The 17,257-nt window shown below is 46.2% G+C and overlaps 1 protein-coding gene across 2 annotated transcripts in view; it reads right to left on the reverse strand.

The window, feature by feature from the left end:
• Nucleotides 1-17,203, reverse strand: part of LOC121531594 (filamin-C) — a 41,673-nt gene extending 24,470 nt beyond the window's left edge. The window contains exons 1-9 of one of the 2 annotated variants that reach the window (XM_041836882.2): nucleotides 16,387-17,203; nucleotides 10,753-11,001; nucleotides 6,781-6,878; nucleotides 3,862-4,018; nucleotides 3,364-3,560; nucleotides 3,001-3,163; nucleotides 2,394-2,594; nucleotides 2,022-2,156; nucleotides 818-955 (exon numbers count right to left, since the gene is read on the reverse strand). In XM_041836882.2, coding sequence (XP_041692816.1) covers nucleotides 818-955; nucleotides 2,022-2,156; nucleotides 2,394-2,594; nucleotides 3,001-3,163; nucleotides 3,364-3,560; nucleotides 3,862-4,018; nucleotides 6,781-6,878; nucleotides 10,753-11,001; nucleotides 16,387-16,771 — 1,723 coding nt within the window. In that variant the 5' untranslated portion in view covers nucleotides 16,772-17,203. The remainder of the gene's footprint in view (nucleotides 1-817; nucleotides 956-2,021; nucleotides 2,157-2,393; nucleotides 2,595-3,000; nucleotides 3,164-3,363; nucleotides 3,561-3,861; nucleotides 4,019-6,780; nucleotides 6,879-10,752; nucleotides 11,002-16,386) is intronic. The other variant, XM_041836883.2, reaches the window with a different exon arrangement.
• Between the last annotated feature and the right edge of the window lie 54 nt (nucleotides 17,204-17,257).

A 17,257-nucleotide genomic window follows, 5' to 3' on the forward strand; every position in this document is an offset into this window, starting at 1 on the left:
GGAGAGAGAGAAAGGAGGAGAGAGAGAGAGGAGGAGAGAGAGAAAGGAGGAGAGAGAGAAAGAGAGAGAGAAAGGAGGAGAGAGAGGAGGAGATAGAGAAAGGAGGAGAGAGAGAGAGGAGGAGAGAGAGAAAGGAGGAGAGAGAGAAAGGAGGAGAGAGAGGAAGAGAGAGAGAAAGGAGGAGAGAGCGAGGAGAGAGAGAAAGGAGGAGAGAGAGAGAGGAGGAGAGAGATAAAGGAGGAGAGAGAGAGGAGGAGCGAGAGAAAGGAGGAGAGAAAAAGGAGGAGAGAGAGAGGAAGAGAGAGAGAAAGGAGGAGAGAGAGAGGAGGGAGAGAGAGAAAGGAGGAGAAAAGAGGAGAGGGAGAAAGGAGGAGAGAGAAAGGAGAGAGAGAGGAGGAGAGAGAGAGGAGGAGAAGAGAAAGGAGGAGAGAGAGAAAGGAGGAGAGAGAGAGGAGGAGAGAGAGAGAGGAGGAGAAGAGAAAGGAGAGAGAGAAAGGAGGAGAGAGAAAGGAGGAGAGAGAAGAGGAGAGAGAGAAAGGAGGAGAGAGAGAGGAGAGAGAGAAAGGAGGAGAGAGAGAAAGGAGGAGAGAGAAAGGAGAGAGAGAGAGGAGGAGAGCGAGAGAGGAGGAGAAGAGAAAGGAGGAGAGAGAGAAAGGAGGAGAGAGAGAGGAGGAGAAGAGAAAGGAGGAGAGAGAGAAAGGAGGAGAGAGAGAGAGGAGGAGAGAGGGAGGGGGAGGAGAGAGAGAAAGGGGGAGAGAGAGAAAAGAGGAGAGAGAGGAGGAGAAGAGAAAGGAGAGAGAGAAGTGTGCTGACTCACTTGGTCCAGTCACTGAGACCTTGAGCTCTCCGCTGCCGGCTCCCTTGGTGAAGACCTTGAAGTCTGCCACCTCCTTCACCCTCACCCCCTTAGGCTGGAGGCCTCGGCCCGTGGCACGACACGCGTTGGCATTGATGGCTGGAGAGGGAGAGAGAGAGGTGGTTAAGGACAGTGGAACACAGACTGACAGATTGACAGACTGGCCTAACAGTATAGGACCTAGTGGAGCTGGCAGGAGCTGGGGCATATTAGTGGCAGAAACATGATTGATTGACAGACAGACAGACAGACAGACAGACAGACAGACAGACAGACATAGATAGATAGATAGATAGATAGATAGATAGATAGATAGATAGATAGATAGATAGATAGATAGATAGATAGATAGATAGATAGATAGATAGATAGATAGATAGATAGATAGATAGATAGATAGATAGATAGATAGATAGATAGATAGATAGATAGATAGATAGACATTCACATACGTTATAACGCCATATGCAAACATGATGCAGACAAGATACTGCAAAGAATGACTTCTTGAAGGACACGGAACATCATCAGTCAATCAATTCCCATAGGATGCCAGCTTTGAACGTTGACACAATGCAGTATAGGAGGAGTAGCACAAAGCTGAATGTAGGACACTCACATTGTATAATACACAATCATGTAATGGTTGCAGCATGAAAACTTGAATGGAACTTCCAGGCATTAACTGACAAAACTACATTTCAGTCAAATAGAACCGCTGATTGCAGGCTTGGCTATTCGCAATAGTTTGAAGCAATCAAACTATGAATGCTAACCCAAAATCAAGGTATCACAGCAAAGCAAAAACATTTGACACTGCATTTCCTAATACAATCTGTGAAGCGCTGACTCACTAAGACTAAAACAACTTTCCTGGATAGCTTCTTACTAGTCAAGAACATTCACTTTGCTACATAATAGAGATAGAGATATCTGTCTCCAACATCAAGCTGCCATAGGCGAGGCGGCAGGCGCCCCCCAAGCATGGCACTCAGGTGGTTTAGCATTGCCCCCGTCACAAGAAGCATACAGGGCATCTGCAAGGCATAGGGTATAGTGCACAGGGTATAGTGCATAGGGTATAGTGCACAGGGACGACGGGGCACGGCTAGCATATCAGCGGACAAAACGGGCGCAGGCCTCCACCTGGAGGGCCCATACTAACTTGGTCGGCCCTTTTTGCCTTTGGGGGTAGGGACACCCCCTTTCTTGCCCGCTGGCCCCTTCTCCCCCCCGGGAGAGGTGAAAGCAGACTGGGGGATAATCTGAATTGGAGGAGGACCCACCATAGAGGGAGGAGCTAAAAATCACAGACAGGAAGTTTATTTAACTTTAAACATAGTACACTAACTGATCTTAGTCGTCGTGACAACCTGTTAGTAGCGCCGAGGGATTGAGATAGCTGTAGACTGTGGAACTAGAGAGTGATAGATCAACAACAGAACGACACAATGTGACAGTAGTGTCAACAACAGGGATCTTTGTAGTGACAGTTGGTGATAGTTAGATACAGTTGGTTAGCTCAGTGCTAACTCACCCTCTGCGATTTGAACTTTGAAGGGGCTCTTGGGGATCTCCTGACCAGCGAACAGGATGTGGATGGTGTGGGGGCCCTCCAACATGGGCCGGTAGGTGCAACGGAAAACACTGTCCCCCTTGTTTTCCAAGATCAGTTCCACTGTGTCTTTCTTCCCCTCAGGGTCCACGATGACAACGCTCACATCACCATTACCGGCACCTACACAAGACAACAGGAAGACACCAATCAAAATGCTGTTAATCAACCATGTGATCAAAACAAGGAAACATGGACAAACCATGTGATCAAAACAAGGAAACATGCATGGACATTGTTGTAGGCCCTCAAGAGTAAATGCATAGCCGCAGGAAGATGTTTGGGGGTGGGGGTGCTGGAATACAAATAATGCCAGTGTTACAGAAGGTTATATCGGTCTGCTAAAACAGGACTAGTAAAGGCCCAGTACACTACAATAAATATATCCATAACTCAGGGGGTGCTGTATCCTCAGCACCCCTACCTCCCACGGCTATGACTAAATGTTTGGACTCCTTTTCTAGTTTCACCAGTTTGACCAGCAGTGCTAGTGTGTTTCTGGTCGGACCTTGTTGAAGCTGAACCTTACCTGCGGTGTAGATGTCGAAGTAGGTGGGTTTGTTGGCCACGTTGCCGGTAGGTTCCAGCCCTGGTCCTCTGGCCTGGACCTTGTTGGGATCACCCATGGCCTTGGCAACGTTCACTGTGTAGGGGCTCTTGTCAATGTCCTGCCCAGCAAACAGCACCTTTACCTGAGGTGGAAAACATTCAAATGTTCCTGTAAGGTTCCAATGCTCTAGTGGTACATTGTGACAATGAGACGTGTAGATTGTAAAATAAAGACAAGTAAAGTTAAGTCAAATCAAATCAAGTCAAGTAAAAATATGTAAAGTAACGCAAATAATACATAACATAAATCTACATGGGATATTGATGGCAGCAGTTTGTTTACCTTGTGGACACCCTCGACCTTGGGTACGTAAGTGACAGTGTAGGTCCTGTTCTTGTCATTGTTGAAGACCACCTTAGCCTCCTCAGTGTGTCCCTCAGGGTCGGTCACATAGACCAACACCTCAGCCTGGCCTGCCTGCAGAGTCTCCACTGTGAACACTGCTGGCTTCAGAACCATGTTTCCATGGGGCTCAATACCTATGGGAGGGAGTGGGAGATAGAGTTAGATATGTTTGAGTCTATGTATATAAAACAATAAATTATGCTTATCACTTGCTTGCTAGGGTTGCAAATATCGAGAAACTTTCTCAAAGTTCCTGGGTTTTTCTGAAATCCTGGTTGGAGGTTTCCTTCACTGCTTATTGCCTCCTGATTCCGAGAATCCTGTAACCGAGATTCCTGAGAAACCTGGGGATTTTTTGGAAAGTTTCCGGAATTTTGCAACCCTAGTCCTGATCCAACTACACTGTTTATGGTTTCCATTCCAGTGAGCACCCACCAGGTCCGTATGCCTTGGCCTTGTTGGGGTACAGCTGAGTGCCTTTAGGTTTGAGGGGAGCGCCAGGCTTCAGCTTGGCCTTGGGGAACTGGGACAGGTAGGTCATCACCGAGTGTTCATCCACATCAGGATCTACAATCTCCTCAGGGGCGATCACCTAGGCAACAAGCAGGGGGTGTAAGGTTAAGGGTTAATACTGTACAACCACAATTGTCTAACTTGACTTAAACCCAGAGGTCATAGCACAACTGTTTTCACCCTTGATACCTGGTCTTTAGTATAAATAGTCTTTAAGCAATGGAGACAGGACTAAAGGACTTAGCAGGCCTAGTATTTAGTTGGTCTACTTGGCAAAAGTTAGAAGTTAGTTTGAGGACATAGACATAACATACAGACAGACAGACAGACAGATATACATTTATTTATTGTTTGTTCTGTATACCAATGTGAAGGCACATTGCATGGATACTCTGCATTGTGGTCCTCTGTAGCTCAATTGGTAGAGCATGGCGCTTGTAACGCCAGGGTAGTGGGTTAGATCCCCGGGACCACCCATACGTAAAAATGTATGCGCACATGACTGTAAGTCGCTTTGGATAAAAGCATCTGCTAAATGGCTTATTATTATATTAATTATAATCTATTCTATTCCATTGTCTCTCTCCTCCTCCTCTCCCTCCCCCCCTCTGCCATGTTGGTCGTATCACAGTCTGGTGTAAAGCTGTCTGTCTATATTTAACCCGGGTACAGCAGGGTTAAGGACTGTGGCCTCAGTAAGCCATGCAGTCAGGGGATTTAGCCCCGAGCCAAGCCCTCTCTCACAGCTCGTTTACAGCCCATGATAAAGCCTTCAGCCCTCCGTGGCACACCCCCTACTCAATATACACCCTATGCCTTGTCACTAATGGCTGTGTTTAACCCAGACTATGCCATGTCACTAATGGCTGTGTTTAACCCAGACTATGCCATGTCACTAATGGCTGTGTTTAACCCAGACTATGCCATGTCACTAATGGCTGTGTTTAACCCAGACTATGCCATGTCACTAATGGCTGTGTTTAACCCAGACTATGCCATGTCACTAATGGCTGTGTTTAACCCAGACTATGTCATGTCACTAATGGTTGTGTTTAACCCAGACTATGTCATGTCACTAATGGCTGTGTTTAACCCAGACTATGCCATGTCACTAATGGCTGTGTTTAACCCAGACTATGCCATGTCACTAATGGCTGTGTTTAACCCAGACTATGCCATGTCACTAATGGTTGTGTTTAACCCAGACTATGCCTTGTCACTAATGGCTGTGTTTAACCCAGACTATGCCATGTCACTAATGGCTGTGTTTAACCCAGACTATGCCTTGTCACTAATGGCTGTGTTTAACCCAGACTATGCCATGTCACTAATGGCTGTGTTTAACCCAGACTATGCCATGTCACTAATGGCTGTGTTTAACCCAGACTATGCCATGTCACTAATGGCTGTGTTTAACCCAGACTATGCCATGTCACTAATGGCTGTGTTTAACCCAGACTATGCCATGTCACTAATGGCTGTGTTTAACCCAGACTATGCCTTGTCACTAATGGCTGTGTTTAACCCAGACTATGCCATGTCACTAATGGCTGTGTTTAACCCAGACTATGCCTTGTCACTAATGGTTGTGTTTAACCCAGACTATGCCATGTCACTAATGGTTGTGTTTAACCCAGACTATGCCATGTCACTAATGGTTGTGTTTAACCCAGACTATGCACGCTGTGTCAGTTAAACAAGTAGACAGGTAGAGAAACACCCAGTACAGCTCACAGATTCAGTTCCAGAAGATAATCTAGCAAATCTACACTTCAGCGTCTTAGTATTGAATGTTTTTTTTTATTGAACCTTTATTTAACTAGGCAAGTCAGTTAAGAACAAATTCTTATTTACAATGACGGCCTCCACCGGCCAAACCCGGACGACGCTGGGCCAATTGTGCGCCGCCCTATGGGACTCACAATCACGTCCGGTTGTGATACAGCCTGGAATCGAACCAGGGGGTCTGTAGTGACGCCTCAAGCACTGAGATGCAGTGCCTTAGACCGCTGAGATGCAGTGCCTTAGACCGCTGAGATGCAGTGCCTTAGACCACTGAGATGCAGTGCCTTAGACCACTGAGATGCAGTGCCTTAGACCACTGAGATGCAGTGCCTTAGACCGCTGAGATGCAGTGCCTTAGACCACTGAGATGCAGTGCCTTAGACCACTGAGATGCAGTGCCTTAGACCGCTGAGATGCAGTGCCTTAGACCACTGAGATGCAGTGCCTTAGACCACTGAGATGCAGTGCCTTAGACCACTGAGATGCAGTGCCTTAGACCGCTGAGATGCAGTGCCTTAGACCACTGAGATGCAGTGCCTTAGACCACTGAGATGCAGTGCCTTAGACCACTGAGATGCAGTGCCTTAGACCGCTGAGATGCAGTGCCTTAGACCACTGAGATGCAGTGCCTTAGACCACTGAGATGCAGTGCCTTAGACCGCTGAGATGCAGTGCCTTAGACCGCTGAGATGCAGTGCCTTAGACCGCTGAGATGCAGTGCCTTAGACCGCTGAGATGCAGTGCCTTAGACCGCTGAGATGCAGTGCCTTAGACCACTGAGATGCAGTGCCTTAGACCACTGAGATGCAGTGCCTTAGACCACTGAGATGCAGTGCCTTAGACCGCTGAGCCACAAGTTAAAGAGTTCACTGAATACTAAACCAAAAGTAATACATAGTAGTATAAAGAACCATTGCCTCTCAGTGCATATTATCCCCAACCAAAACTTCTGTTACACCTCATTCACTCGCTCCACTACGTGTGGGTTTTCCCCCCAATCAAATCAAATCAAAGGGGCTTTCTCTGGATGTGTCACCCCAGAGTAGTGTGTCTTACCTGGGGCACGCCCAGCCAGTCATCTGCCTGCTGCATGGCCTCTCTGGCATTCTCCACAGGCTGGTTAGGGTCCCAGGCCTTCCAGTCAGGGCACAGACCTACAGAGAGAGAGAGAGAGAGAGAGAGAGAGAGAGAGAGAGAGAGAGAGAGAGAGAGAGAGAGAGAGAGAGAGAGAGAGAGAGAGAGAGAGAGAGAGAGAGAGAGAGAGAGAGAGAGAGAGAGAGAGAGAGAGAGAGAGAGAGAGAGAGAGAGAGAGAGAGAGAGAGAGAGAGAGAGAGAGAGAGAGAGAGAGAGAGAGAGAGAGAGAGAGAGAGAGAGAGAGAGAGAGAGAGAGAGAGAGAGACGGGAGAGAGAGAGAGAGAGAGAGAGAGAGAGAGAGAGAGAGAGAGAAAGGGGAGAGACGGGAGAGAGAGTGGGGGGGAGGAAGGAGGGAGGGACAGACAGGGGTTTTAGAATGGGATTGGGGTTACGGCAGTACAGTTATATAACAGTGTCCCATCTAGTCACAGAAACAACTTCATCACTACTACCCTACTACTAACTACTACTACCTTACTACTAACTACTACTACCTTACTACTAACTACTACTACCTTACTACTAACTACTACTACCCTATTACTAACTACTACTAACTACTACTAACTGCTACTAACACTCTACCACCCCATGTGACCCTGTATTTACCCACGCTGCTCTGCTCCAGTTTGTATAGATAGGTGTATAGCTAGTCTTCGATGGAAGGGCTTCGATTTCAAAACAACGAAAGCAACAGACGTATTTGTACTTTCCCTGTCGGACACTGAGGGCTAAAGCAGACAGTCTAAACCAAGGAAATAGACTTCCTAGAACGAGCATTCCCATTCAAGTCAATGGGGCGGTGACGGGTGGACCGGAGTGTGGTTGTATTTCTATGTGCCAAACTGCCTTGTGCTGCTAATGCTTAAAGTGGATTAGCGGTTAGCTGTGCAGTGAGTTCATTGACACAAAGAGCCAAGAGCTCAACAGGACTCTGTTATCTTGTTATTACTGACACTGCTGCTGTGTAACATTACTGTAACATTACTATGGCAACTTTAAACAACGGGTCTGTTTGCATCATATCATGGTTATTCACTGTCACTGACAATAACATTATGATTACAAAGTAACCAACGGTTGGGTGGAGTAAGGACGGGTCTTCTGAAAGCAATGCATTACGACAGTAGAACTACTGCGGAAGTAGAACATTCTGTGTTTCAAGTTTCAGGTGATTTCAGCTTTGGACTTAAGCCTGGTCTCCTCCACCCCAAAATATAATATTTCAGAGCTTTATTACATTTCAATTGGACACAGAAGATTATCGTCAGGGATACAGGAGAAATAGTGTCAAACAAAGGAAAGGATGACACTTCTTGTTGTACACCTACTATCTCCAAATAAACCTACACGCAGTCAGTTCAGTCTACAGTGATGCCTAACTAACTACATAAGCCTAACTAAGGATTGGACTGGAGCCAGATTAGTCATCTCTCTAAATGCTATTAGGTGTTGAATTGAGAGCCATGGCCTTGTATGGTCACATCATCTGTAGCTCGCTGGGTGTTGGAGAACTGCCGTAACACATCCCAGGATCTAGCCATGTAAACAGTCAACCGCAGTGTTCTAGACTCCTCTTTCTGTTCTAGAACTCAAAAAGGAGTCTTTCTAAGGCTGCGTGCCAGAGGGTCAGAGTGTGCTGTAACCTCTGGTCAAACTGGAGTCCTTTCAAGTCAACGAGTCATCCTTGTGAATCTTGGCACTCCTGCGCCAAAGCTCATCCTCATGCCATCCATCTCCAGCACAGAACATGCTGTTTTTAAAGCTCTGCCAAGCATCTAAGCGCATGTCCCTTGGCAGATGAAGAGGAATCGTGCCCAAATTTGGGGGTCTTGTGTGGGAGGCTATAAACACTAAAGCCAGGCTTACGTCCTCTGGGCCTGAGAGAGCTGCTTCGCTTAGTCAGAAACAGCTGGCAGGGACGTCCTCTGTCTGTCTGTCTGTCTGTCTCTTTCTCCTCTCTCTCTCTCTCTCTCTCTATCTCTCGCGCTCTCTCTCTCTGTCTGTCTGTCTGTCTGTCTGTCTGTCTGTCTGTCTGTCTGTCTGTCTGTCTATATGTGTCTCTCTCTGTCTCTCTCTCTGGCTCAACAGGACCACTGAGGCCTACTGACCCTGCCAGGCTGTGTAAATGATACCATGATACCATATCAAATACAACAACTGACTCATAGCTGACCCTAACATCTCACCACAGTAACTCATAGCTGACCCTGACCTCTCACCACAGTAACTCATAGCTGACTCCTGACATCTCACCACAGTAACTCATAGCTGACTCCTGACATCTCACCACTGTAACTCATAGCTGACCCTAACATCTCACCACAGTAACTCATAGCTGACCCTAACATCTCACCACAGTAACTCATAGCTGACCCTAACATCTCACCACAGTAACTCATAGCTGACCCTAACATCTCACCACAGTAACTCATAGCTGACCCTGACCTCTCACCACAGTAACTCATAGCTGACCCTAACATCTCACCACAGTAACTCATAGCTGACCCTAACATCTCACCACAGTAACTCATAGCTGACTCCTGACATCTCACCACAGTAACTCATAGCTGACCCTAACATCTCACCACAGTAACTCATAGCTGACTCCTGACCTCTCACCACAGTAACTCATAGCTGACCCTAACATCTCACCACAGTAACTCATAGCTGACCCTAACATCTCACCACAGTAACTCATAGCTGACCCTGACCTCTCACCACAGTAACTCATAACTGACCCTGACCTCTCACCACAGTAACTCATAGCTGACCCTAACATCTCACCACAGTAACTCATAGCTGACCCTAACATCTCACCACAGTAACTCATAGCTGACCCTAACATCTCACCACAGTAACTCATAGCTGACCCTAACATCTCACCACAGTAACTCATAGCTGACCCTAACATCTCACCACAGTAACTCATAACTGACCCTAACATCTCACCACAGTAACTCATAGCTGACCCTAACATCTCACCACAGTAACTCATAACTGACCCTAACATCTCACCACAGTAACTCATAACTGACCCTGACCTCTCACCACAGTAACTCATAACTGACCCTGACCTCTCACCACAGTAACTCATAACTGACCCTGACCTCTCACCACAGTAACTCCCATGGGAAAGTGCTGTGTCTGGGAGAGAGGTGTGTCCTGAGGACATACCGGCAACAAGAAATTCACATTAACTTACCAGGGGCACAGTTGTCTACCAGGGCTCCCAGGGCCTCACACTAAACTGTTCCTGAGTCAGTTCCAAGCCTCCCAACCACCACAGCTAGTTAAACTGTTACTAAATCAGTTCTTACAAGGGGCACAGTTGTCTACCAGGGCTTCCAGGGCCTCACACTAAACTGTTCCTGAGTCAGTTCCAAGCCTCCCAACCACCACAGCTAGTTAAACTGTTACTAAATCAGTTCTTACCAGGGCACAGTTGTCTACCAGGGCTCCCAGGGCCTCACACTAAACTGTTCCTGAGTCAGTTCCAAGCCTCCCAACCACCACAGCTAGTTAAACTGTTACTAAATCAGTTCTTACCAGGGGCACAGTTGTCTACCAGGGCTCCCAGGGCCTCACACTAAACTGTTCCTGAGTCAGTTCCAAGCCTCCCAACCACCACAGCTAGTTAAACTGTTACTAAATCAGTTCTTACCAGGGGCACAGTTGTCTACCAGGGCTTCCAGGGCCTCACACTAAACTGTTCCTGAGTCAGTTCCAAGCCTCCCAACCACCACAGCTAGTTAAACTGTTACTAAATCAGTTCTTACCAGGGGCACAGTTGTCTACCAGGGCTCCCAGGGCCTCACACTAAACTGTTCCTGAGTCAGTTCCAAGCCTCCCAACCACCACAGCTAGTTAAACTGTTACTAAATCAGTTCTTACCAGGGGCACAGTTGTCTACCAGGGCTCCCAGGGCCTTGCCGTCCCTCCAGTCGCGGTGGAAGTTGTTGATGGGCAGCTCAGGCACCTTGTTCTGGATCCATCCCAGCAGCCTCTGCTTGGGGGTCAGTTTCTTAGCCTCCTCATCGTCCTCGTCCTCCCACATGGGCATGGAGATGGAGTAGTGCAGGATCAGAGTCCAGATCAGACCTAGGATCAGCTTCAGGTTACCGTCCACGATGGCCTTGGAGTCTGGAGGGGAGAGGAATACAGATCAAGGGTCAGATTTAGGTTCCTATCCATGATTGCCTTAATGTCTATGAGTGGAGGAGGGCGAGAGAGAGAGAGAGAGAGAGAGAGAGAGAGAGAGAGAGAGAGAGAGAGAGAGAGAGAGAGAGAGAGAGAGAGAGAGAGAGAGAGAGAGAGAGAGAGAGAGAGAGAGAGAGAGAGAGAGAGAGAGAGAGAGAGAGAGAGAGAGAGAGAGAGAGAGAGAGAGAGAGAGAGAGAGAGAGAGAGAGAGAGAGAGAGAGAGAGAGAGAGAGAGAGGAGGAGGAAACAGGACACAAGAGGGAAATCCAATGTGTTTTGGGTCTGATAATGTCCTCAAGAGGGGGTTACATTTCACTACAGGTACTAGGCTACACAATAACTGACTGGTCAGGAGAGTGACCGAGTATCCGTGGTATTCCACAGACAGACAGACAGACAGCAGGGACAAGAACAGCTCAACAGCTGACAACATATGTTGAAATGGAATCTTTACTAAGTCAACAGCACTTGGATTTCAATTGCTTTGAAAGCGCTTTAAAAGCATTGACCTTCAGTATGAGATAAATCAATGAAGATGCAGTAAGTAGCAGACAACAAAGTATATCTAAAAACCAGTGTATTCTTAGAGTAGTCATCTCAACTTAAACCAAATAGTGTATTTTTAGAGTAGTCATCTCAACTTACACCAAATAGTGTATTCTTAGAGTAGTCATCTCAACTTAAACCAAATAGTGTATTCTTAGAGTAGTCATCTCAACTTACACCAAATAGTGTATTCTTAGAGTAGTCATCTCAACTTAAACCAAATAGTGTATTCTTAGAGTAGTCATCTCAACTTAAACCAAATAGTGTATTCTTAGAGTAGTCATCTCAACTTAAACCAAATAGTGTATTCTTAGAGTAGTCATCTCAACTTAAACCAAATAGTGTATTCTTAGAGTAGTCATCTCAACTTAAACCAAATAGTGTATTCTTAGAGTAGTCATCTCAACTTAAACCAAATAGTGTATTCTTAGAGTAGTCATCTCAACTTAAACCAAACAGTTTGTTCTTAGAGTAGTCATCTCAACTTAAACCAAACAGTTTGTTCTTAGAGTAGTCATCTTATTATTATTTTTTATTTTATATTTCACCTTTATTTAACCAGGTAAGCCAGTTGAGAACAAGTTCTCATTTACAACTGCGACCTGGCCAAGATAAAGCAAAGCAGTGTGATAAAAACAACAACACAGAGTTACATATGGGGTAAAAAAACATAAAGTCAAAAAATACAACAGAAAATATATATACAGTGTGTTCAAATGTAGCAAGTTATGGAGGTAAGGCAATAAATAGGCTATAGTGCAAAATAATTACAATTAGTATTAACACTGGAATGATAGATGTGCAAGAGATTATGTGCAAATAGAGATACTGGGGTGCAAAAGAGCAAAATAAATAACAATATAGGGATGAGGTAGTTGGGTGGGCTAATTTCAGATGGGCTGTGTACAGGTGCAGTGATCGGTAAGGTGCTCTGACAACTGATGCTTAAAGTTAGTGAGGGAGATAAGAGTCTCCAGCTTCAGAGATTTTTGCAATTCGTTCCAGTCATTGGCAGCAGAGAACTGGAAGGAATGGCGGCCAAAGGAGATGCTGGCTTTGGGGATGACCAGTGAGATATACCTGCTGGAGCGCAGACTACAGGTGGGTGCTGCTATGGTGACCAATGAGCTAAGATAAGGCGGGGATTTGCCTAGCAGTGATTTATAGATGGCTGGAGCCAATGGGTTTGACGACGAACATGTAGTGAGGACCAGCCAACAAGAGCGTACAGGTCACAGTGGTGGGTAGTATATGGGGCTTTGGTGACAAAACGGATGGCACTGTGATAGACTACATCCAATTTGCTTAGTAGAGTGTTGGAGGCTATTTTGTAAATGACATCGCCGAAGTCAAGGATCGGTAGGATAGTCAGTTTTACGAGGGCATGTTCGGCAGCATGAGTGAAGGAGGCTTTGTTGCGAAATAGGAAGCCGATTCTAGATTTAACTTTGGATTGGAGATGCTTAATGTGAGTCTGGAAGGAGAGTTTACAGTCTAACCAGACACCTAGGTATTTGTAGTTGTCCACATACTCTAGGTCAGACCCGTCGAGAGTAGTGATTCTAGTCGGGTGGGCGGGTGCCAGCAGCGTTCGATTGAAGAGCATGCATTTAGTTTTACTAGTGTTTAAGAGCAGTTGGAGGCTATTGAAGGAGTGTTGTATGGCATTGAAGCTCGTTTGGAGGTTTGTTAACACAGTGTCCAATGAAGGGCCAGATGTATACAAAATGGTGTCGTCTGCGTAGAGGTGGATCTGAGAGTCACCAGCAGCAAGAGCGACATCATTGATATACACAGAGAAAAGAGTCGGCCCAAGAATTGAACCCTGTGGCACCCCCATAGAGACTGCCAGAGGTCCAGACAACAGGCCCTCCGATTTGACACATTGAACTCTATCTGAGAAGTAGTTGGTGAACCAGGCGAGGCAGTCATAACTTAAACCAAACAGTGTATTCTTAAGAGTTCTAATCTCAACGTAAACCAAACAGTAACATGATAACATCCTTCATTGGTTTAGAGTACACACTAAACTGGACAGGATAAAGTGTACCAAAACCTTGTGTAATAATACATTCCATAGACTTAAATGCTAAACTTTTTGGACATAAATTTTGCCCAAGATATGACCTCATTGGACAGAAAGATAGAAGCTGCTTAACAACAGTTCTAGTAAGTGGAGAGGCTGGTCATGTGAGCTGTCTATCTCTGAGTCTAGAATCTATATATTCTACTCTGGTTCAGCGACCTCTGGTGCTGGACACTACAGTGCTGCTTGATGACTGTTTGACCATTAGACTGACTGGCATGGGCAGGTGGTGTGGCGTGGTGTGGTTTGGCTGGGGGGGGGGGGCTGCTGCATGGCTTGATGTGGTTTTAATAATAATGCCATCTCAGGCTTTGTGGACAGCTGTGGGCCATGTGGTCAAGCGGTCATCTGACAAACAGTGTGTGCCAGTGAGACAGGTGGTTTTTAGTATCCTCGTTCCTCAGTATAAATTAATTTAGTTAGATTTGTGTTCACTGTGTGTTGTGTTGTTCACTGTTCACCCAGAGCTTGGTGTTGCTGTGTCTGAGACTCGACAGGCAGCAGGCGTCAGGAGAGGAATGACAGCGCCACCATTATCATGTCCTGTTTCTGTCAAAGCTGACAAGGTCGCGGGGATACCTTCTCCGCCTGTCACTCCCCAACCCACACACGGACCTTGGGCATTGGGTGTATGACCCCTAACCTCTTTACGGACACTACACTGCGGAACCTTGGGACATTCCTTAGGCGTGAGGTCGATAGCTGAAGAGAGTTCACACATGACACACGCACGCTGTGCCCTTCACAACCCCCTGCTCAAAGCGGCGGTCACACCGGGAATTTCACCAGGCCGTGTGGGGAGAGTAATCAGTCAGCACGGCAGAGGGACACACAGTCAGGTGTTTAATAACCCTTCTTTTTTAGTGAAATATGAGGCTGTAAAACACTAGCTAGGTTTCTCTTCTCTAGTCCAAACCCTTAATGATGAGATGGTTAGGTAAACACACTGAACAAATATACTGTACATAAACTAGACAAATTAGAAACTTTCAGAGAAATGAAATAAACGGTGCTTCAGGAGTTTCTACTGTTCTTAGACACCGTAGCAGCAATCACCAAAGTCATGGGTCTATCCAGATCTACTTAGATGTACTTCTATGACTGTGACAACATGTCAATATGTCCCTACAGCATGTCCAGTCCCCTCCTACCTCACACACACACATAGACCTACAGACTCTGCTATGCTAAATCTATCTCTCTCCATCTAAATCCCTGAAGGAAGGGAGTCCAATGTCCAGGGGTCAGGGTCCAGCTATCTATAACTAAATTCCTCCTCCCAGGGCTTAGCTACCTCTGTGGAGACAATAGCACCATGCGTATCACTCTTATCCCAAACCAGGACACATGCCCTCAGCCAGCCTAACCCTCACCTCCACACACTAACAGAGGGATCCCAGAGGATAACCGTGCACCTACTGTTAAGCTTGTCTGTATGGGCTATGTAGCTAACTAAACGGCCGTAGGAAATCTGGGACCAGGCTAGCCAGACAGTCACAATGACATGACAATGACCATAAGAATTGTCTTACAGTCCTAACATGTCTGGGACCAGGGACTAACGGGTGAGGAGTTAGTGGCTGTCGGCATAAACCCCTTTACCTCTCCCTCTAACTAACTCCTGGCATGCCCTCTTCTGACCTTTAACTGGTGTGATTATGAGGTGTGGAGTGTTTGTGGAGTGAGATGGGTGTGATGTGCGTGTGTGTGTGTGTGTGTGTGTGTGTGTCTTTCTCATTAACACAGTCCTAGTGAATTTCCACCCAGCAGATCCCAGAGCCAAGCCCGACAGTGCCACTGCAATAGTTTGAGTAAAACACTGCAGATTGACATGAGAGTCCAGGGTGGACGGCTTGCCTTTGCCGTGACATGAGAGTTTCCAGAGAGACGGCTGACCCATGCCCACTTTGAGAAAGCCGTGCATCAGACAATAGAGCACCTGCCAAGCTGGGTTTACAGTGTCATAATACTGTAGCTGGATGTTTAGACTCAGGGTTATGTGTATTCATCACAGAGGGTTATGTGTATTCATCACAGAGGGTTATGTGTATTCATCACAGAGGGTTATGTGTAGTCATCACAGAGGGTTATGTGTATTCATCACAGAGGGTTATGTGTATTCATCACAGAGGGTTATGTGTAGTCATCACAGAGGGTTATGTGTAGTCATCACAGAGGGTTATGTGTAGTCATCACAGAGGGTTATGTGTAGTCATCACAGAGGGTTATGTGTAGTCATCACAGAGGGTTATGTGTAGTCATCACAGAGGGTTATGTGTATTCATCACAGAGGGTTATTCATCACAGAGGGTTATGTGTATTCATCACAGAGGGTTATGTGTATTCATCACAGAGGGTTATGTGTATTCATCACAGAGGGTTATGTGTATGCATCACCCAACATTTGATATCATCATAAGGCAAGCGCAAAGATTTTATGAAATGACACTGACAGTCAATAACTAATTTACAATGTATTCATTAATTAATAATTAACGGATTCATGTATGAGTAAAACGTTTTTAAAAAGCTATAATTTTGTAACATTTTGTCAAAATAATGTGCTGCTCTGTACTGTCTGGCCTCTCCAGATGATGCACTGGAATTTCATCCTCCCCTTCCCCCTCTCTGCTCTCTCTCTCTCTCTCAAAGATTAATTAAAAACATTCCAGCCCAAAAGCTCACTTATCACTTACCAATAGACACCAACTTGATGTGTTCCCTGTCCAAAAATTCCAGAGCGACGGACACATTTTCCAATTTCATCTGTCGGAAGTTGGGTCTGGTGTGGTGCTTTTTGTACATCTTTTTCTGGCTCAGAACTTCCAGGAGCCCAATGAGCTTTAAACCGTCGCCAAAATCCTTCTGGAGGTCTGTCACGGTCTTGTTGACGCACTTGAGGTGCTCGTTGCACCACCTTGTAAAGGTGTTCTGCTGGATTTTCTTCCATGGTGCATCCTCGGCAAGATCCTTCTCCGTAGCCGGCATCTCGTCTTCCTCGTCCCCCTCGAAGTTGTCAGTGCCCTGGTAGTACTGTGGTGGCTGGCTGTCGTCGTAGTAATGTGTGTTATTGCTCGTCATGTTGGCGGTTTTCCGTGTGTCCCTTTTTATACAGCAAGTCAGAAGGATGTGTGAAGTTATCTGCAAAAAAGTTTAGCGTGTCGGTGCCAAGCGCGAGCGCACTTGCTGTGGTAAAAGTTCAAAACTTGGAGAAGGGAGTTAAAATAAATGGTCTCCCGGAGACTTTTCGGATGTCCTTGTGAAGAAGCCACTTCTTGTCAGGACAATGATGAATTGATCCGATTTACAGACCTTGCTACAGCAACGCAGCCTGTCGCTGGTTTTTAATTGGCAGTGGCTTGACAAATGTAGTCGTTCCCTCTTAATAGATAGGCTCAGAGAAGAATGTCGCTTTTTGAAAAATGGTACATCAGTCCAGTAAATGTATAGCACTTGAGTAGTAGAGTAGTTCAGTGTTTTCAGTAGAGTCGGTTGGTTAAACTTGAATGGTGTGAGGTGGGCAAGAGTGGGGTATATAAAGACCCTTTGGCCACGTCACACCCGTCG

Source organism: Coregonus clupeaformis, chromosome 19 (assembly GCF_020615455.1).
Source record: "Coregonus clupeaformis isolate EN_2021a chromosome 19, ASM2061545v1, whole genome shotgun sequence".
NCBI classification, from domain to species: Eukaryota; Metazoa; Chordata; class Actinopteri; order Salmoniformes; family Salmonidae; genus Coregonus; species Coregonus clupeaformis.